We start from the raw sequence: 17,354 nt of genomic DNA, 5'->3' as shown, positions 1-17,354 counted from the left end.
AGGTGAAAGAGCTAAATGCATGAATTTGAAATGAGAGGCTGTGGTGAAGTTGAATATGAGCAACTAGGTCGGATTTGAAATTTGCATTATAAGATAAGTAGGAACTTGACTTTCAGCTATTGTTTCAAAGGGAGCTTAGAAGTGACAAAGGACTTTTACAATTTACAAAGCTTTCATAGGTAAACAAGGTTATTAAATTTTAATTGACCTGAAAATGTAGGCAATAGGAAAACATAAAAGATCTTTATATTTTGGAAAAATTGAGTACAAAGAGGTGCTCAGAACAATGGAGTCTAAGATCAAAAGGGGAAAAGGATATTTAAGGAAATATGTTTAGTTCAGTTGTGCTGGTTGTTTGGGGAGGAGATGTCCTGAGACCAGATCTGTGCTGAGAAATGTTGTAAATTCGAAGCAACCAACCAGTTTCAAGCCAGAAAAGTCTTTGTTTTCAGAAAGCAGTCTGTTTCTGACCTTCCTTTGGTTCCACAGCAGAGTGGAGAAGAGTGAGAAGTTGTGTTTTATACTTTATTAAAGTAACAGCAGTTTTTGCCTTGGGTAATGTTACTGGATTTGTGTGGTTAAAAATCAGTAAGGGAACTATTGCCAGGTAGTTTACTTGTGTGTTTTGATCATGTGTCTGTTTTTGTTGTAACACATTCAACAGCAACAACTTTAATCTGTACAGTGCCTTTACTAGAATAAAACATCCAAGGCATTTTCAGATGGGCATCATAAAACAAAATGGCACACTGTTAGATGTTATGTGCTGAGCAAGCCAAATCTCACAGGGAAACTTGTCTTACTGATCATAACTTTTTTTTTATTCTGAAAATGAGGGGAAAACTACTAATTTCAGAAGCATAGAATCCCAGTAACACTTTTAAGATTTAAAAGGTTTTTTGGGGAGGAATGTTTTGTAAGACTGTTTAACTGTGTAATTTTAATGTTATGTGCTTAATTTTTTTTTCTTGTTAACAAATCTTCTCATTTTAAATCTTAAAAGTGTTACTGGGATTCTATGCTTCTGGGATTAGTAGTTTTCCCCTCATTTTTAGAATAAAAAAAAAGTTATGATCAGTAAGACAAGTTTTCCGTGTGATTTGGCTTGCTCAGCACATAACATCTAACAGTGTGTCATTTTGTTTTATGATGCCCATCTGAAAATGCCTTGGATGTTTTATTCTAGTAAAGGCACTGTACAGATTAAAGTTGTTGCTGTTGAATGGGTTACAACAAAAACTCTCATGACTATGCATAACTCATGCATATATTTCCAATATAGGTGGTTTCTCAATATAGTTGTAATTAGAATCCTGAATTAAAATTAAAGTTTGAAAGAATGTATTTTCTGCATTATTCTTGTTTTAGCATGGCGAGGCATTCTCATTTGCCTGCATCTTTTACTGTTTACATTATTTCATTTCTGTTATTGCCTTTCACACAATTGCCAAGATCCATTTCATTGACAATGACTAATTTTAATGAGAAAAGCCAGTGAGACAGATTGCAAAACCTATAGAAATTAACAGGTCTCTTTGGGGCCTCAATTATTTACAATACATGTTAATGACTTAGATTAGGGAAGCGAATGTACTATCGCCAAATTTGCGGATGACAAAAATAGGTGGGAAAGTAAGTGGTGAGGATGGCACAAGGATTCTACAGAGGGATATAGACAGGTTAAGTGAATGGGCAAAAACTTGGCAGATGGAATATAATGTGGGAAAATGCAACGCTATGCACTTTGGCAGGAAGAATAGAGGAGCTGAATATTATTTAAATGGAGAAAGACTGCAGAAAGCTGCAGCACAGAGGGATTTGGGAGTCCTTGTGCATGAATCCCAAAAAGCTAACATACAAGTTTTACAAGTAATAGGGAAGGCAAATAGAATGTTGGCCTTTATTTCAAAGGAAATAGAGTATAAAAATAGAAAAGTCTTGCTAAAACTATGCAAGTTAGACCACACCTAGAATACTGTGAACAGTTTTGGTCCCCTTATCTAAGGGAAGATATACCGGCATTGGAGGCAGCCCAGAGAAGGTTTACTAGGTTGATCCTGGGTATGGAGGGATTTTCTTATGAGGAGAGGTTGAGTAGGTTAGGCCTGTACTCATTGGAGTTTAGAAGAATGAGAGGTGACCTTATTGAAAATATAAGATTCTTAGGGGGCTTGACAGGGTAGATGCTGAGAGATTGTTTCCCCTTGTGGGAGAGTCTAGGACCAGAGGGCATAATCTCAGAGTAAGGGGGCACCCATTTAAAATAGAGATGAGGAGGAATTTCTTCTCTGAGGGTAGTCGATCTGTGGAATTCTTTACCGCAGATGGCTGTAGAGATTGGGCCGTTAAGTATGTTCAATGCTGAGATAGATAGGTTTTTAATCAGTCAGGGAATCAAGGGCTATGGGGTAAAGGCAGGAAAGTGAAGTTGAGGATTATCGGATCAGCCATGAAATCATTGAATGGCGGAGCAGACTTGGTGGGCTGAATGGCCTACTTCTGCTCCCATGTCTTATGGTCTTATAGTTTCCAGTGAGGTAGATTCCATACCCTTTCAAATCAATAGAACTGTGTTAATTTATGGGGGCAGAATGTAAAGCCACCTCCTTAGGCAGTCTCTCAGGATCGAGGATGGCTTGCTTCCACTCCAGTTCAATGGGTTCTGAGTTAGCTGATAAGTCCAAAGCGCAAATGAAGACTCTACCACATGCAGGGCAGGTAGTGCATGAAGGATTGGCTAGATGGGTTATTTGGAGGAAAAGTCTATTGCAATGAATAAAGTTTGTCAGTTTATACATGGTGACTCAAAAAACTTGTTGAGCTGGGTGAGTTGGGCATCATTTGATTCAAATGCTCAGAAAATAGAGTTGTCTTATTTAAAGAAAATTAAGCCTGCTTCCAGTGTCAGGAAGATTTAGTGTGTTTACCCTGACACTGGGATCTGATATGAGGGTGAATGCACACCATTCACTATACTTCTCCTGACACTCAAGGAATTTGATTTGAAGTAGAAAGGTGAAAAATAAATCACACTGGCGATGCAAAGGCAGATTGTGGGTACTCGTATGATGTAGCAACAGGGGACATTTAATGTAAAATAGATAGTGTTGACAGCATTTGTTGTGACTTCTTTATTTTAATTTTTCAAAACGGTCATGCCAAAGCGTATGTTCCAACTATCCATTGTCCTTGAGAATTTTATTCCTTTTATGGAAAAAAACAATTCTCTAACTTGTCAACATACCACTTTATTTAGAGATTTGTTTTCTGTAACAGAATATTTTTATATTTTACCCCAGGCCACAGTATTTGGGTTGGAACCTTCTCTTCATGGACTCCATTCGAATTCCCAGACAACAATGGCAACCTCATTTCAGCCGCTGTGTCTGGATTCTACATGTTTCTGACAATGGTGATACTATTGCAGGTAAATAAGATCAATCGCTGGATGGTATTTTGCATGAACCTGTTTTCATCCTTGACATGCTGTTCAGGTACATTTGAATTCCGAGTTTGCTCAAACAAGCTGCAATTGCTTTAAGATTCAAAGTATCTACATATTTTGTTATGTTTTTGATTGTATTAGCTAACTGATTGAAAAGTGTAGCTGCAATATAAAGATGAATTCAAGCTATGGTATAAGTTAGTAGTTAATATAAAATGAGGGTTAAATTGTTGGGGACATATCAATAAATAGTTGTTTATGGGCACACTATATATTGTTTGACTTGTGGACCCTTGACTTAAACACCTAAGGGAGAATTTTCTCCCCGTCCAGGTGGGGTTGTGCGTGGACCGGCGTGCAGCCAGTTGGCGCCCCCGATAAGCTGGGCGCCGCCATTTTACGTGGGCAGGCCAATTAAGGCCTGGCCAGTGTGATGCGCGCCCGGAAGCGCTGAGCGCTCCCTGTGTGGGCGGGAAGCGTCGCCTGAGTCGGGAGTGCACCCTTTCACACAAGCGTGCAAAAGAGCGCAGAAATCTCCTGGAGGCACAAAGGTGCCTCAGGGAGAATACGTTCACTTATTATACATTGATTAAAGGTAAAAAAAAAATTTTAAGAACATGTCCCCTCATGTAAAACTGTCACATGAGCTGGGACATGTCCATTAATTTTATTAAAAATTTTCAAACACTTTAAAAACGTTCATGAAACCTGTGGATGAGGTTCCATGAAAAATTCAAAGGCTGGCTGGGCTCTTGGGCTCTTCGCCTACCCGCCAACCTTAAGGTTGGACGGATAGCTCAGCTAATTGCTTTACTGGCTTTTTAAATGTGACAGTTCAGCAGGCACGCAGCCAATTTGGCTGCGCGCCCACCAAACTAAAAATCTAAATGACGCGCGGTGACGTCGGGACACACGCCCATCATTTCACGCCTCAGCCAGTGGGCCCCGCCCCCGCTCGCCCAGCCAAAGATTCTGCCCATAAAAGCATTGCAGATTTAGGCACCTGGTTACATAAAATATATTGTACACTTAAGTCACCACTTTCTCTGCTCACTAACACTTCAGTTTTAATTAGGAAAGTTGTTTAAAAGTGCTAATCTCAGCCCTGCTAGGCAGCCTGACAATGGTAGATGTTACTAGTTAGTGTAATAACCAACAGCTCTCTTGTTCAACTTGAACTTTGCTCTACTGAATGGCACAGTTGAAAATAAGAGCCTGAATTCAAATTCTGAAGACATCCTGTGTTGCCTGTAAGACCAGCTAGTTACTGTTGCAATACAAATGTATTCATTATGAATATATTATGAACAAATGATTTACAATATATTATGTAGTGAGTAATTAAAACCACTATAACTGTCAGTTGCATGCCTCTGTGGAAAACATGGAGCAGAGGGTTAGTCATGTGTTTGCAGGAGTGCACAGGGCCTACATCAGGCATTTCACTACAAGGAAGGTGAAGTAATCATCTCAGCAGCATGCCTTTCTTCTCCACCTAGGACCAGAAGCTTGTGAGGCCCTAGACAATTTCAGAACAATATCACATATTAAATGTGGATTATACACAGGGTACCAGATTGTTACCTTAACTGTGAATTCAGGAGATCCAATGGGGTACAAATGATAGAAAGTAACCTAAAAATACACAAATGCAATACTTTCATAAATAGGATTATTCACATGGGAATATTTAGTCAAATTTATGTCAAACTATGTGAAAAATTTGATTTGTTATCTTTGCTTCTGTTGGCAGGTCTTCATCCCTATTTCTTTATATGTTTCCATTGAGTTTGTAAAGTTGGGTCAGATATTCTTCATACACAACGATGCCGAACTGTACGATGAAAGTACCAACACCCATCTGCAGTGCCGAGCTCTGAATATCACTGAGGACCTTGGTCAGATCCAGTATATCTTCTCTGATAAGACAGGAACCCTCACTGAAAACAAAATGGTTTTTCGTCGCTGTGCCATCATGGGCACAGAGTTCCGACATGATGATAATAGTAAGGATTACAGCCATATGATCATCAACATAATCAATAAACTAGAACAGGGATCTAAAGTACTTTTAAAAAATTTAATCTCTGTTCCCTGGAGATTAAAATAGTTCAAGATAGAATCGACTGCACATGATTTGCTTGTGCACATATTTGCTGATACAATGTGAAAAGTTAAGCTAATTTTTAGAGGCATTGCCATAATGAATAAAGGTCCTTAATGGTAGTACATTGTCAGGAATAATTTGGAGATAAATTTGCTAGTCTTTTTTCCCCCCTCATTCAAATCCTGATGAATTGACGAATCCGTCATTTCAGAAGTGTGGCATATTTGAGATCATGCTTCAGTCAACATTGTGGTATGTCCAAGAGGCGCATTACCTTTCCAGTATCAATGTTTGTCACATTGTGATAGATCTGTGCTGTTCACCTAAGCCATTAGGAACAGGGTCAAGAGTGAACTGAACTTGGGTCACTTAAGGCTGTATAGCTAATTGGAAAGAGAGAAGGCTTTTATCCCATCCACCTAGGTAGATACATGTCTCAATGTGTTAATTTGCTACTCCATTCATTCCACAACCTGTAGTGTTTAATCAAAGTGAATATACTACAGTTTAACTATCATGATTTTTAAAAATTATTTTCCTGCTGTATTTTAATTTAGCAAAGCGATTATCTACACTGAGAGAGCTGGTCTCATATGATGAAGATGAACCGCTTTTGCAGAGTGTAAGCCCCAACTTCCAGAGTAGCATGTCCCACCGAAGGCAAAAGAGCATAAGGTCTGTGCAGCGATCGCAAAGCATGTGTTCCCAGCAACAGTTCACTGGTTTCAAAAACTGTAAGAAGTCTGTGACGGATCGTGGTAACTTCTCCCAGGGAGTGGCATTCAGCAGCCCACTAGTAAGTAAAGAAGCCGTATTTGCATAAATTTTGGTTGGGCCAGATTCCTCACATTGCTCTTCCATCATGGGCATGTTTTATAGTTTAAGCCCTGTGAAAAAAAAATATTTTAGATTAAAATCATAATGTATTTGGCCTGTGCTGAATGAACTAATGAGTCCAGGCAGCAATACGGGTGTTATAAGTAACTCCATGCCCTTGGATTAGGAAGAGGAAAATTGTTAGGGTTTCAGTACTTTATTGTTATCCAATAATTCCTATTTAAGATCATAAGACCATAAGACACAGGAGCAGAAGAGGCCATTTGGCCCATCGAGTCTGCTCTGCCATAACCTTTGATTCCCTTACTGATTAAAAATCTATCTGTCTCAGCCTTGAATATACTTAATGATCCAGCCTCTACAGCCCTCTGCGGTAAATAATTCCACAGATTCACTACCTTCTGAGAGAAGAAATTCCTCCTCATCTCTGTCTTAATTGGGTGACCCCTTACTCTAAGATTATGCCCTCTGGTCCTAGACTCTCCCAAAAGGGAAAAAATCCTCTCAGCATCTACCCTGTCAAGCCCTCAGAATCTTATATGTTTCAATAAGATCGCCTTTCATTCCTCTAAACTCCAATGAGTACAGGCCCAAACAACTCAACTTCTCTGGACTGCCTCTAATGCCAGTACAACTTTCCTTAGATAAGGGGACCAAAATTGTTCTAACTAGTGCCTTGTATAGTTTTAGCAAGATTTCCCTATTTTTATACTGCATTTATGTATCAATGTTACATGAGGACAGAATCAGATTTTTGTGTGACATCTTATTGGTCAATTGGCTACTTGGCATTTATAAGACTTTCATTTGAGGGAGTAGAAAGTAACAAATGCTGATGAGACTGTTCCCTTGCAAGCAAGCAATGCCTTCTCGAGTGGAGAGTGGTAAAACTGATTTTTAAAACAAAGTTGCAAACATCTAAATTTCCACTCAGTTACAGGTTGCATCACAAGAGTTGCACCACGGTTTAGATTCTTCAGATGTTAGCTTATCCTGTCTGAACTATGCAATTAGGAAAACTCTGGATGCAATGTAATGCTCTCCCCCTGAGGCAAATTTGGACTGGTGGGGGTTGGGGGGGGAATTTAATTGGGCTAGAGGATGTTGGGTGGGGACCCCACACCCTTCCTGCCACTGCCACAATCAAGTCCAAGGAAGGAACGTTCATGGGCATCCTTCTCATCCCAACAGCAATTGAGGCACTTAAATGAGAAATTAGAGGCGGAGGGTGGGGGTTGGTGTTGGGGGGTGGGGGGGTGGGTGGTGGTTGGGTGTGGTGGCGGTGGGTGGAAGCCCACAGAAAACCACTCCCTGCCCTTTCTTCCAACTCCCCTTCCCTCGACCCCCATCTCACTCATTCTCAGCAGTGGCCCAGGTCCCTCGCTGATCCATGGTCTCTGATGGGTGCAATCCTGGCAGCTGCCTGCACTCATGGTTTCACTGGCTGCAATGGAATGAATCTGGCCCGCTGATTGGTAGCAGCTCTCTGGGGTGGGATTTTCACCCCCTGCACCCTACCCACCCCACCCCCCTCCATGCCTGGGTCCTTGACCCTGGAGAAGCCCTCCTGCTGGACACTTAATAGGCATTTAATACAGTGGCCTCCCCCATAGCAGATGATGTGGGACTGTCGCTGGATCTCCAGGCAGTGGGCTAGATCACTGTTGCTTGGATTAAATTCTGTCCACTGAGTGTTCAGTGAACAATTCACATTCACTGCAGGGAGAAAGAGAATGAAAGAAAATTGCAGCAAAAGTCATCCATTGGTTACTCTTCATTATGAGCCAGCCAGCCTTCATTCTTGGCATTTCAGTTCGAATCCCCATTTGGAGGAGAGTAAAATAGGAGGTATACAAAATCTAACCATCAATAATTTTGAGACTCTTGAGACATTTAAATCAACATTGGGTCTGGGTCCCTAAACATTTTCTTAACAATGTTTAAACAGAATATTCCGATTAAGCTTTGTGGTGTCAAAAACATGCAATGGGTCCATTATGGAGTCTTGCACTGCCTCTGTCCAGAGTCATTTCAGGAGCTTCAGTGCCATGATATAGCTATTTATGCAAAAAAGTAAACAGGCTCAAGCAAAGAGCACATATGCACTGTAAAATGCTAATATAAAAAGTTGATGGCTGAGCTGCACTGTTAGCTTCATGAAAATGGCATTGTGCCTCTATCTGCCTCACCATTGAAATTCATTGAATTGGGTGAAGTTGCTGTGTTTATCTTGTAAATATGGACTAAACTCACCAAAGAAAGTTAAGTCTTATTTCAATCTAATTACACTTTTAACGTGTTAATTATTGCCAATCAACCTCCCAGGCACTGAAAATTAACTGTTACAACAGTGGAGTCTCATTCCTTTGGGTAATGTAATTAAAAAATTTTTAAAATGTTACATTTTATATTTTTAGATTTACTTTTTGCTCATCCTTTCTGTCTCTTTTAAAAAGAAAGAGACTTGAATTCCTAAAGCGCATTTCACAATTACTGAACATCCGAAAGCACTTTACAACCAATGAAGTACTTTTAAAGAACGAAAACAATAATACCTAGAAAAACTCAGCAGGTCTGACGGCATCTGCGGAGAGGAGCACAGTTAACATTTCGAGTCCGAATGACTCTTCATTAGAACTAAGGAAAAATAGAAAAGAGGTGAAATATAAACTGGTTTAAGGGGGGGTGGGACAGGTAGAGCTGGATAGAGGGCCAGTGATAGGTGGAGATTGCCAAACGATGTCATAGACAAAAGGTCAAAGAGGTGTTGACAGTGGTGATATTAGCTAAGAAATGTGCTAATGGTGACATTAAGGGTAGAAAGCAGGACGAGCAAGGGACAGATAGCCCTAGTGGGGGTGGGGTGGGGGGGGATCGAAATAGGCTGAAAGGTAGAGATAAAACAGTGGATGGAAATATATTTAAAAATAATGGAAATAGGTGGGAAAAGAAAAAAATATATAAATTATTGGAAAAAGAAGGATAGGAAAGGGGGTGGGGATGGAGGAGAGAGTTCATGATCTAAAGTTGTTGAACTCAATATTCAGTCCGGGAGGCTGTAAAGTACCTAGTCGGAAGATGAGGTGCTGTTCCTCCAATTTGCGTTGAGCTTCACTGGAACATTGCAGCAGGCCAAGGATGGACATGTGGGCATGAGAGCAGGGAGGTGTGCTGAAATGGCAAGCGACAGGGAGATCTGGGTCATGCTTGCATACAGACCGAAGGTGTTCCACAAAGCGGTCACCCAGACTGCGTTTGGTCTCTCCAATGTAGAGGAAACCGCATTGGGAGCAGCGAATGCAGTAGACCAAATTGAGGGAAGTGCAAATGAAATGCTGCTTCACTTGAAAGGAGTGTTTGGGCCCTTGGACGGTGAGGAGGGGGGAAGTAAAGGGGCAGGTGTTGCACCTTCTGCGGTTGCATGGGAAGGTGCCGTGGGAAGGGGTTGAGGTGTAGGGGGTGATGGAGGAGTGGACTAGGGTGTCCCAGAGGGAACGATCCCTGTGAAATGCTGCCAGGGGGTGAAGGGAAGATATGTTTGGTGTTGGCATCATGCTAGAGATGGCGGAAATGGCAGAGGATGATCCTTTGAATGCGGAGGCTAGTGGGGTGATAAGTGAAGGCAAGGGGGACCCTATCACGGTTCTGGGAGGGAGATGAAGGTGTGAGGGTGGATGCGCGGGAGATGGGCCAGACACGGTTGAGGGTCCTGTCAACCACATGGGTGGAAGACCTCAGTTAAGGAAGAAGGAAGACATGTCAAAGGAACTGTTTTTGAAAGTGGCATTACCAGAACAGATGCGATGGAGGTGAAGGAACTGAGAGAATGGGATGGAGTCCTTACAGGAAGCGGGTTGTGAGGAGCTGTAGTCAAGGTAGCTGTGGGAGTCAGTAGGCTTGTAATGAATATTGGTGGACAGTCTATCACCAGAAATTGAGACAGGGAGGTCAAGGAAGGGAAGGGAAGTGTCAGTGATGGACCACGTGAAAATTTTGGAGGGGTGGAAATTGGAAGCAAAATTAATAAATTTTTCCAGATCCAGACGAGTGCATGAAGCAGCACCAAAGCAATCATCAATGTACTTTTAAAGTGTAGTCACTGTTGTAATCTAGAAAACACAACAGTTAATTTGTGCACAGCAACTCCCACAGATGGCAATGTGATAATGGTCAGATCTGTTTTTGTAATGTTGATTGAAGGATGAATATTGCCCTGGGACACCAGGAAAAAACTGCCCAACTCTCCTTCAAAATAATGTTATGGGATCTTTTTAAGTCAACCTGAGGGGGGCTAATGGTGCTTCGGTTTAAACCTCATCTAAAAGACAGCAATGTAGCACTCCCTCAGAACTGTAATGGATTGTTAGCCTAGGTTGTTGTGCCCAAGTTTTGAACTGGAACTTGAACCCACAATCTTCTGACTCAGACAAGAGTGCTACCAACTGAGCCATGGCTGACACTTCTCTGTCACTCAATCCAATCTTTCTTTGCCTCTTTTTATTTCTTTTTCTATACCTGATTTGACATTGATTTCCCCCTTTAATTTACACACCCTTCTCAATTATTGCACTGCTTATTTCACAATCCATTAATCTGATAGTTAAGGAGAAGCACAGCTGGTTGCCCTGTTCCCTCGAGTATTGGATGCCCTGTTTCCCATGCTGCGTCATTATCAACTCACACATTCAGGAAATTGCCACACAAAAAATGCAAGAACCTAAATGTGCAAGGGCAAGTCTAACTAATGATACATCAACAATCTGGAGCAAAAATGTTCACAGAGTCCCAGTTGGCTCCTTTAGAAGCTTTTGAGGTTGGCTTCATTGTAGGTTTAAATTTGAGCTGCTTGGAGATGTTTTCATATTTACAAGCCAAACCTACATGGTATTGTATTTTGAGTACTTATCTGTAAAATACACTTGTGCAAGTCTTCTTTTAAGGTTTAACAATCTACAAACTTTGGCCTTACAAGTGGAGCTGCTACCTTCCCTGCATTTTTAAAATTCTACAATCAAGATTTGGGATTCTGCCTCTGACATCTGGCTTTTAGCATCCATTGCTATATGTTGAATGCAATGCTGGTGCAATGTGGGGGAAGAGTTCAATGTGATGGAGTATTGGCTGCGCAAAGTTGATAAGCCTCAGAATTGCAGCAAAGATAGTAACCTAAGTTGGAAAGGCAGCCATCCTAAAGAAAGATTCTATTTATATGTTTGTGAGACATGTACTGGGGTTCATTTTACGGTTGGTGCTTGAGGAAAAGCTTTTCTTTTATTCTATCTCTGGGCCTTTTAATGAAGCTTAATTTATTCATTCATCTTAAAGCTGCTGCATATTCAGTTAAAGGCAGCAAATAGGAATGAATGGCAAGTGGAGTCATTAAATTAGGCACAACCTTTAAATTTACATAATATGTATAACGTTTAGTACCAAATCAAAAAGCAAAAGATGACAACATAAGAAAACGAGAAGTTTATTCTTCAATGTCTTTCAGTGGTCCAAGTATTCTGTACATTATCTCAATTCTTTAGTTATGCCCCTTCCCACATAAAGAGGGATTATTTTTCAAATCTTGTTTAAGGTAAACACCATTTTATTTCTCTTTACTGAACTCGCATTATATTCTATTCTGCTTGTAGATGTGCATAACGCATTGGAAAAATAAATAGAATATGATGTGCAGATGAAGCTTTCCATGCTTAGCAAGGGTTAATCAATACAGGCCAATTTCTCCTCTTAACTGGCCTTAGTTGGAAGTGGTGGGAGCAGATGAGAAGAAAAGGAGTATGCATTTGTGACAGTCAGAAACATAGTTTTCCCACATCCAACTATAAAAGTGCAGGAAGATGCATCAATGGCGAGTTCAAATATCACAATGGATTAAACTGACTGGAGTTTTTGGGGAAGAACAATCAATTGCAATGCCAGTATTTTGACAAGGTTGGGTTAGAAGCTTGTGTTAATGAAAGGTAAACTCTGCTCTGCTAGGAGCATATTGCCCAAACTAGAGTACTTATAGGGTACTCATTCTTATTTCTTTTGTTGTGCACAAGGCTTAGAAATATTTCCCCTACCTTTGTTTTCTTTTTTAACCTTTTATTTCTCTTAAAATTTATACTCCTCTCTTGAAAGCTGTGACACATGCTGAGATACAGTTCTCAAGATGACAGTAGAGTTTGTGGGATAGCAGGACTCTTAGACACTTCCTCCTAATCCAGTGAGCCTGTTGCTAACTATAGTTATCAATATTTTATTGGCTGAGATAAATTAACCATAAAAGACTCAGATCAAACCAGAGATCAGGGAACAAGTCTGAGACCAGTCTGCATGGTTTAATACCATACCAAGCAGTACATAAATCCACCAAGCCTATAAGGATGTTCCTTTCTTTATCGTTTCAGTTTCCCCTTTACTTTTTTTAGAATCCTTTATTCAGTAACATCATAAATTGTTTTCCAGTGATATTGATTGGGATTGCTTCCCAAAAATCACATGTTCGAGGTTATTGCGTGAGAACACCGATGATAGCTTTCTGTCCCAAACTGGTTTGGGAATTAAAAAAAAAACAAAAATACCTGGAAAAACTCAGCAGGTCTGGCAGCATCTGTGGAGAGGAGCACAGTTAACATTTCGAGTCCGCATGACTCTTCATCAGAACTGTTGTGACAGATGCTGCCAGACCTGCTGAGTTTTTCCAGGTATTTTTGTTTTTGTTTTGGATTTCCAGCATTTTTGCTTTTATCTGATTTGGGAATTATGCTGATACCATTGATGGAAATATCTGTGGATTAAATTGGTGAACACCATAAGGGATAATATCCTGACAGATATTTCCGAAAGTGAATGTGTCAGTGAGATTATCATAAAATCATTGAAACATAGATTGATGCAGCACCTAAGGAGGCTGGCTCTTTGGCAGAGCTGTCCAGTTTATCCTATTTGCCTGCTTTTCTGCCATAGCCCTGTAAATTTTTTTCATGACAAAAAAGTATTTATCTAATTTTATTTTGAATGTTACGAGTAAATTTGCTTCCACTAACCTTTCAGGCAGTGCATTCCAGATTCCTGGAACTATTGAGAGGAGAAAGGAGAATGTGAGAGAATTTTTACCAACCACAATTGCCAATGTATTTCATGTGTTATGATGCCCGTAGAGACCAATAACTTTTAAAAGGAGATATGAATTTTCTAGTGACCAACGCAAAGAATTGGACAAGGTTTCATGTTTTAAGACTTTTACTGTAACTAACAAACTAAAATTAACATGGACTAAACATTAGTGTATTAGTTGTCTACTAAGTAAACTACAGAAAAGGTATTCCCTATTAACTTCTTAATACATCCAAAAACCCTACGCCACATTTAGGCTTAACACCTCGCTCTCAGTAGAAATTTAGTCTTGCTTTTAAAGTCCTTAAGCCTCCCGGCTTTAACTGGATCTCCTCTCTCTGCTCCACCAGGCAGAATTTTCCAGTATCCTTTTAAACAAAGTTCCCTTCACTCAATCTTCTGAGCGTACTTTCATGGCCTTCCAGTAGCAAAGAACCCACTGGCAACTCCTTGGCCCTTTACTCCCCACAAACTTCATTGCTTCAAACAAGGAATCCATCCTCACCACTCTATCTGGTGATTAAAATCAAAACAGTTCTTTTTCCCTGCTTGGCATAGCAGCACCTGTGTGGATTGTCTTTCCCAAATTTCTCTGGCTGATTCTGGGAATCTGTATGCAGAAAGAACAACTGTCTCCTCTTCTGTTTGGGTGTTAAAAGTTGCATTTTACTTTCAGTATGTTTTTACCTGAGCCCCTGACCCAATGGCAACCAAGTCACATGGGCTTGTCTCTGGGCAGATATACTATGAGGTCACAGGGGCTTGTCTCTGGACCTATTTAATAGGAGGTCACGCACACTCTCAAAACTATTTCATTTGAACTTGAATTAAAGGAAACAGTTTAAAACACAACCCTCTTATAAAGTCCAGAATTCGTAACATGCCATTGATATATGATGACATCACACTGAAGGTTTAGTGATTGTAGTGTAATTCCTGAAATAATATTGATTGATGCTCAGCAGATGATAACCAAGGAATAGCAGAGTCAGCATATACTGCACTGCCAAACTATACTTGTGGTTTGTAATAAAAATTCACATCTTTGAGTACAAAATGCTAGGAGCAATTCATTAGTTCTGATGTATATGTTCAATAACTCAGCTCATTGTATGCCAGTTAACCTAATAGCCCACTAATCTATAACATTAATTTGATGGCTATTCTGTGGTTAATAGCTATGTTTGCATATTTCTAATATGCCCGTTCCAACTGTTTTACATTGCACTTAAGGCAGCAAGGGTGAAATTCCATAAAGAATTGAAGTCTATCCATTTGCATAGAATTCTAGTATTCCCTAATTGAGGAAATTGATTGAATCTACTTTCTCTTTCACATTCTTTTGGTCTTCCTCCGCTGCATATTTGGTGAAAGAAAATTAGAGTCAAACTTCCATCTTTCAAAGTGATACATAAAATTATTTTGTAATTTTTTAAAAATGAAAACATATAATTCATATCACGTACCAATAGATTTCAATTACAGAGGAGGGTAAAATCAATTTACAGTTCTAAATAATTCTGGCTGAAGCTGCCTGATAAATCCACCCACTGTTTCAAATTCCAGGGTCGCAATGACTACCAAGGGTGCAGCAGCAGGTTTCTCTAATTAATATAATTAACTTGGCAGCAGCCAGGAGAATTATTATTCCAATGCTACCTACTATTATCCAAGAGCAAAATGTAATGTTTTGGCAGTCAAAATGTTGGACCTTGGTGACAGTTTCTGTGTTGATATTTGGCTCTCCATTGAAAATTGATTACCGTTCAATCGCACATCTCCATTAACCCTGAAGAACCACAATAGTACACTCTCTCTCTTTTTGGGTATCATGTCCTAACAGGGCATTGGCAACCATGGTCCTCCATGTTAATCTTGCTCTAGAGGCATGGATTACCTTCGTTGGTGGTACATTCTTCCAGTTTGCATTGTTCTTCAGAAAGATTGTTCTTTGTCTACCTCGATTTCTTTCACCATTGATCGTTCCCGCCAGCATCAGACTTTCTAAATCGTGCTTTCTTATAACGTGCCCAAGAAATTCCAACTATCTCTTCCTGGTATTGGTCAGAAGAACTCTTGGTCTCAGGTTTTACTGGCATAACCATGGACTGCAATACCAGATTATAAAAAAAAAGTATTGTTTTAGTTGGATTGTCAGATTTTCCAGGGAATATAATGAATGTAAAGGGAAGTGTGTTCTACCGAATTCTTGCATTCTCCTAAATATGGGGCTGGATTTTATGCCACCCAGTAAATCTGCAGTTCTTACCTGGTCTAACCTACATGTGACTCCAGACCCACAGCAATGTAGTTGACTCTTAAATGTCCTCTAAAATGGCCTAGCAAGCCACTCAATTGTATCAAACCACTACAAAGTCAAAAAGGAATGAACCTGGACAGATCACCTGGCATTGGTGTAGGCACCAAAAATGACAACGGCACATCCAGCCCTGCAAAGACTTCCTTACTAATATTGGGGGGGCTTGTGCCAAAATTGGGAGAGCTGTCCCACACAGACTAGACAAACTTCCTGACATAGCCATACTCATGGAATCATACCTTACAGAAAATTTCCCAGACATCACCATCCCTGGGTCTGTCTTGACCCATTGGCAGGACAGACCGGCCAGAGGTGGAAGCATAGAGGTATGCAGTTGGGAGGGAGTTACGCTGGGAGCTCAATGTTGGCTCTGGACCTCATGAGGCCTCATGTCATCAGGTCAAGCAAGGGTAAGGAAACCTGCTGATTACCACTCCCCTCGGCTACCCCATCATGTCGAACACCAAGTGGAAGAAGCACTTGAGGGTGGCAAAGGTGCAAACTATATTCTAAGTGGATGACTTCAATGTCCATCACCAAGAGTGGCTTGGTAGCACCACTACTGGCTGAGCTAGCTGATTTCTAAGGAAATAGGTGCTAGACTAGGTCTGTGACAGATGGTGAAGGGACCAACAAAGGGAAAAAACCTACCCTGTCCTCACCAACCTGCCTGCTGCAGATGTATCTGCCCAATAACTGTATTAGTAGCAATGACCATTGCAGAGTTGTTGTGGAGACAGAGTCCGGTCTTCACGTTGAGTATACCCTCCATTGTGTTCTGTGACACTACCACCATGCCAAATGGATTAGATTTCATACAGATCTAGCAACTCAAAAATGGGCATCCATGAGTTGATGTGAGCCATCAGCAGCAGCAGCAGAATTGTACTCAACTACAACCTGTAACCTCATGGCTCGGCACACCCCCCACTTTACCATTACCAACAAGCCGGGGATCAATCCTGACTCAATGAAGAATGCAGCAATGACTGCTGGGAGCAACACCCAGCACACCTAAAAATGATGTGTCAACCTGATGAAGCTGCTACAATGTGAAAAGTTGCCTATGTATGTCCTGTGCAAAAAAGGCAGCTCAAATCCAACCCAGTCAAATACCACCCCATCAGTCTACTCTTGATCATCAGCAAAGAGATGAAAGGGGTTATCAACAGTGCTATCAAGCAGCATTTAGTCAGCAACAAACTGCTCACTGATGTTCAGTTTGAGTTCCATTAGGGTCACTCAGCTCCTGACCTCATTACAGCCTTGGTCCAAATGTGGACAAAAAAGGTCAACTCAAGAGGTGAGGTGAGAGTGACTGTGCTGGACATTAAGGCAACATTTGACCGAGTGTGGCATCAAAGTGCCCGAGTAAAACTGAAGTCAATGGGAATTGGGGAAAACTCTCCACTGGAGAGTTTTGGAGTCATATCTAGCACAAAAGAACATAGTTGTGTTTGTTGGAGGTCAATCGTTTCAGTCCCACGACATCACTGCAGGAGTTCCGCAGGGTAGTGCCCTCAGCCTAAACATCT

At 40.7% G+C, this 17,354-nt stretch overlaps 1 protein-coding gene across 3 annotated transcripts in view; it reads left to right on the top strand.

Annotated features, from left to right (window-relative positions):
* atp10b (ATPase phospholipid transporting 10B) overlaps positions 1-17,354 on the top strand; it is a 368,600-nt gene that overhangs the window by 274,424 nt on the left and 76,822 nt on the right. For all 3 annotated transcript variants that reach the window (XR_013577824.1, XM_078551015.1, XM_078551014.1), the window contains 3 exons: positions 3,300-3,427; positions 5,199-5,451; positions 6,110-6,348. Coding sequence is in view for 2 of the 3 variants with exons in the window: in XM_078551015.1 (XP_078407141.1) it covers positions 3,300-3,427; positions 5,199-5,451; positions 6,110-6,348 (620 nt within the window). In the remaining variant the exon portion in view is untranslated. The remainder of the gene's footprint in view (positions 1-3,299; positions 3,428-5,198; positions 5,452-6,109; positions 6,349-17,354) is intronic.

Source organism: Cetorhinus maximus, chromosome 10 (genome assembly GCF_964194155.1).
Source record: "Cetorhinus maximus chromosome 10, sCetMax3.hap1.1, whole genome shotgun sequence".
NCBI classification, from domain to species: domain Eukaryota; kingdom Metazoa; phylum Chordata; class Chondrichthyes; order Lamniformes; family Cetorhinidae; genus Cetorhinus; species Cetorhinus maximus.
This window is presented reverse-complemented; position numbering and strand designations above follow the sequence as displayed.